General features: G+C 36.3%; 1 protein-coding gene across 1 annotated transcript; it reads right to left on the bottom strand.

Moving 5' to 3' along the window:
* Positions 1-5,011: 5,011 nt before the first annotated feature.
* LOC127078987 (uncharacterized) lies at positions 5,012-5,422 on the bottom strand. The gene has a single exon (XM_051019405.1). It carries the CDS (start codon positions 5,420-5,422, stop codon positions 5,012-5,014), a length of 411 nt encoding a protein of 136 aa, XP_050875362.1.
* Positions 5,423-5,649: the final 227 nt, after the last annotated feature.

Raw genomic sequence — 5,649 nt, 5'->3', positions numbered from 1 at the left:
CCGATACACAAAGCAACCGCCTCGAAACCAGAAAAAAAAAACACAACACTGGGACAGTGATCACAACAACAGAATAGAACTTAATTCGAAATATAAACAAAATCTATGCGAATCAAATGCCACAAAGGTGAAAGGTTATATCCCGATGCTAGAATTTCATTTACAACATAACCAATTCGCAATCCAAGGGAAACCGAAAAGAGAAAAACACAACATAGCCAATGCGTGTTCGAAATCAAAATAAAGTTCAAAAATTTGTAGGGTTCACAATTCCACGAATTCGCGATATAGGGTTCGAAGAGGTTAGAATGGTGATTTATGTTAGAACGTTCGAAGAAGCCGCAAAGTTATGAGAGAGTGAGGTTATAGTCATTTTTCAATTCTGTTTTCCTAACTAATTAACTCTCACAATTTTCACTTAACCGAAATTTAACAAACATTAACAGTCATAACAGAATTCAAAACAACCTACTAACTGATAGCAGACTTAACTCAAGTAAGAAATCTAACAGAAACTTAACTCCATCCTAACAGAAATTCAGTAATCACCAAACAGTTCGCTAATAGCAGTCCACAATAAAAGCATATCATGGTTTCATTTAAGTCATAACAACTCAACATTAACATTAACAGAAGCAAACTATTAGACTTTCAACAATAGTTCACAGCTGACATTACTAATAAGTAATAACACATTCAACTAATTAATTTCCTAACACTTAATTAGCTAAGAAGTTCATAACAGAAACTGTGCAGCAATTTTGTTTCTGTTAGAGGTTATTAGTTAGTTAGGATCTGTTATGAGAAGTTATAAAATCTGTTAGAGGTGGATTTGGTGAGTGAAATGTTTAACTCAAATTCTGTTTTGAAATTAAATTCCATTGTAAATTCAGTTAGTTTAGAAATTCAAAAGTTAGTTGAATCGAAATTGAGATTTAAGTGGAATGTAACTGAAATGAAAATTGTAAAATTTTCCCTCCTTGTTTTATGTGAATGTAGTTATGCAGGTTAATTTCAGTTAGTAAAAAAAGACTGTGAGGATGTAAATATCTCATCAAGCATGTTTATACTCTAAATTCTAAGCCGTAATGATCTAATGACTGAAAAATGGCATATCAAATAAAATGTCTAAAAGGCACTGAGCACAGGCCATAGGGCACTAAAAATGACATGACTCAACAAAATGAAAGCTAAAACCAATGCAGAGAATCAACTCCAACAAGGGATGCGTACTGTTCCTGACAAACTCAAAGATCGCAATTCTTAAACAAAATATATGACCAAAACCAAAGCATAATACATAATTTAAATAAACAATCACTTGGAATATATATGATAACAACTTTAAATTGTTTGTAATCATACCTCTGTCCTATAGCGTGTATCAGCTGGTGGAATCTTTAGTCTTGCCTTCCAATCTTGTGAACTAACATACAAAATCAATTGAGAATAAAATTAAAAGACATTCTTTTCTTAGGGAAAAACAATCACATTAGCTTTATCTGGCAGTAGAATAATTGAATTTTACAAGCTATTTTCAAACCTTTCATAAACACATGATAGAGCAAACATCAACCAATATCATATTAGATTTGCAATAGCAAGGCATTAGAAATCATTGTAAACATCATCAAATCAACTTTACATTAGAGCACTATACAGAAATTAATGCAATTCTGGTTATGTTGGACAGAGATAAAACACTCAGAACCTAGAACTTCATAAAACACTATCAAACATTCAGGTTCCCTGCTCAAATTTGAGTTTCAGCGATCATTTACAGACCATGATAATAACTTTCAAAATCATATAAAGCTCTTGATTAAATGAAAAAAAAATCTAATTTGATTCTTCACTAGATAGAAAAAGAAAATAAAACCAATTTACTACATAAGACAGGAAAATTAAGCAAACCACAGTGGAAGGAGACAGATTGCTATCAACAGTTAAGAAAAGAGTTGGCGAGCTAAAATAATCAAGCTATCAAAGTTACACAAACCATATCAACGAACAAACATTAACAGCAAATACCCTTTATAAGAGGAGAGGATTCCCTCCTACAGCAAGATATCACCGAATAGACAGCCTGGGCAAACAACCACGCACACAAATGTATAAACATCGAAAAGGTCTCATGCCCTAACATCAAAAATTCAAAACTCAACACGACAAACATACAAACTATATTAATTATCTCATCAAGAACAGGACAATCTAGAGCATTAGAGGACATACATCAAGCAACAAAAGGGAAACTAAACTACAGATATGAGTTCATTTATAAAGCACTCAAGCAGCCGCATCATCAATACACAATGCAACAACTGGAAATTACTCGGAGGCAACATCATCAAGAGAACCACATGAAGGACATTCAAGATAAGAGGAAGGATGAAAACATGCATCAATATCATCAACATACCAGAAACCTTGGTTCCACAAAAACAAATCTAAACCAGCACAAACTTTTTCAGCTCTTTTAGTTTGACCCCATAAGAAATAATTAAGCAGAACTTAGGAAATTCCATAGCCTCCTCATAACCACAAAATCAATTCATAAATAATTCTCAACCTTGAGAAATACTAACTGATGCAAACACTAACAGTTCAGTCTGGTTCCGAATTAACATAGGGATGACTAACCTTGAGAAAGAGTTGTCTTTGCAAAATCCCGGATGATATAGTGCTTCGGTTCCAAATTAACTTGCATTCAACAACTGCTTACTGCCTCCACTAAGTAAGATGAGCATTCTTGAAAACCTACATTCAGAAAACCGATTAGCAAATAATTTGATTTTTGTAGTTTCAGACTTAAAGGAGACTTTAAACATATTTGGAAACAATACTAAACTTGCAAAGAAAAGTTGATTCCAGCATCCACAAAGCCGATAGTTCTGGAAAACCTACATTCAGAAAACATAAAACATATGACTATCTCATACTCATTAAACCAAAACTCCATGGAAATCACTTGAGATGAATATGCATTACCTTTGATGATTCAGAAACCCTTTAACGAGGGATTTTGAATTAGGGATTCTTCAATGGATTCACGGATTAGGGATTCACGAATCGGTTCACGAAATTGGGAAAAAACGGATTCACGATTTAGCATGGAATTAGGGTTTTCGTGTTGTGAAATGAAATGGAGGGAGAGTGAAAAATGACGAGGGAAAAGGAAAGAGGGAAATAAGTTGTCGCGCAATTTTTGGTCAGAAATAGAAAATTCCTTAGCGTCCGCCAAGCGGACTCTAATTAATAAATAAAATACTTAAACCTTAAATATATATACATATTATAGATAAATAAATGGAAAAATTATATGTTATAATAATAGCGTCGGCTACGCGGACTCTAAGTAAATAAATACTAATTAAAAAATAATGCTACTAGATAGAGTCGGTCACACCGACTCTAAATAAATTAATCAAACATTCTTCAAAGGTAACATAACAAGTAGTGTCGGTTTTGCCGACACTGATAAAAAAAATAACTTGTCTTAAATGATGTACGTAGATAGAGTCCGTTAGTGTAGGCTTAGCCGACACTAATAGTGTCCGTGTCGGTGGCCGACTCTAAACTAGGAGGCTAAAATGACTTATTCTAGTAGTGGATGACATCCCGACTAATTATAATCCTCTTAGAGATAGGATTATATAGCCGATATGCCTTTGATTCTTCACTTAACCCTAAAAGAACACAATAATGCCTCTTATCCTCAAGCTTTGTTCTCCGAGCATCCGGTACATGAGCATGTGCTATACAACCAAAGACTCTCAAGTGCTCGACTGAAGGTTTCACCCCACACCAAGCTTCTTATGGCGTCATTTCTTTCACCGATGATGACGGGCATCTATGAAGAACATAAAATGCCCAATTCACTGCTTCTGCCCAGAGCTTTCTTGGAACATTCTTCTCGACCAATAAGCTTCTCACCATATTCATCACGATTCTGTTTTTCCGCTCAACAACTCCATTCTGCTGTGGTGTATATGCAGCAATTAATTGCCTCTTAATCCCATTCGTTTCACAATATTCTTTGAACTCATTTGATGTGAATTCACCCCCACGATATGTTCTGAGACATTTAATGGGCAAACCAGATTCTTTTTTTACAAGAGCTTTAAATAACTTAAAGTAAGTGAATGCATCCAACTTAGAAGCAAGAAAATACACCCATGCCTTCCTACTATAGTCATCAATGAAGCAAATAAAATACCTCTTATTGCCCTCTGAAACTCGAGATATTGGGCCACAAATATCAGCGTGAACGAGCTCCAACTTTGATGATGCTCTCCATGTACTTTTCTTTGGGATTACATCTCTATGTTGCTTCCCTTTCAAAAAATCACTGCACATAATCTCACCCTCGGAAAAACTTGGCAAGCCTCTCACCATGCCCTTTGTTTGCAAAGTCTTTAATCCTTTGTAGTTGAGATGACCGAATCTTCGATGCCATAAATGAGCCACGTCTTGAGTGATTACTTGGAGACACTCTTCATCTCTTTCCTGTTTGACTGATTGAGTGTTCGATAGCAATACAAACATTCGATTGGCAGCCATGGTGGTTTTGAAAATCAATCCCTTTGTGTGGTGATAAATCCGACACATATTTGACTGCATCAATACAACGAAACCCCTTTCTTGCAGCTGCCCGACACTGAGAAGATTATTCTTCAACCCCGGTACATAATACACATCCCGTACAAGGTGATTCACTCCTTTTACGGTCAATCGAACACTTCCCTTTCCAACAACATTCATGCTTGCATAATTCTCCAATCTTACCACCTTGTTGAACCCTTTTTCTAAATCACAGAAGAGAGATGAATCACCATATGTCGTCTCGATCACCTCCAAGCATATCAGTATATGCCATTAGCACCATCTCTTCCAATTCATCCAAATTTGCATAATTTGCTTGGCACTCATACTGAAAGTGTCCAAGCTTATGACATTTATAACACTCAACCGTATCTTTGTTCTAGTTTAGGCGGCCCCTGCCTCTACCTTATCCTCGGCCTCCTCTAAAAGTAGCTTTTCCTCGTCCTCTTCCACCATAGCCTTCATGAGCCACTTTCAAAGCATGTTCTTCTCCTCCATCTCCTTTGAATTTTTTCTCATGAACGAGCAGAGAACTTTGCAAGGCATCCATAGAGAGTTGACCTATATCCTTGGCTTCCTCAAGGGAAAAAACAATGTAGTTCCATTTATCAGTAAGTTTTCTCAAAATCTTCTCAACGATCTTGACATCACTCACATCTTCCCCATAATTCCTCATGTCATTTGCAACCGTCGTTACTCGACCAAAGTAATCATTTATCGATTCTCCTTGCCTAATTGCCAGAACCTCAAAGTCCCGACGTAGACGATTGAGCTGAGCTCTCTTCACTCGAACATTACCTTGACACTTCATCTTCATGGAATCTCATAGCTGTTTGGATGTCTCCTTCTGCGTAATCGTCTTCAGAATTGACTTGTCAAGTGACTGAAACAAGTAATTCTTAGCTTTCAAATCCTTCAGCTTCATCTCCTCTAGGTTCTGTTTTTGCGTCGGTGTCATCCCATCCATACTCGTAGGCTGGTTATAGCCCTATTCGACAACAACCCAATACTCCTTGGATCGAAGAAGATTCTCCATGACCATGC

The sequence above is a fragment of the Lathyrus oleraceus genome, chromosome 5, assembly GCF_024323335.1.
Source record: "Lathyrus oleraceus cultivar Zhongwan6 chromosome 5, CAAS_Psat_ZW6_1.0, whole genome shotgun sequence".
NCBI lineage: Eukaryota > Viridiplantae > Streptophyta > Magnoliopsida > Fabales > Fabaceae > Lathyrus > Lathyrus oleraceus.
The sequence above is the reverse complement of the archived record's forward strand: the minus strand, read 5'-3'. Positions and strand labels throughout refer to the sequence as shown.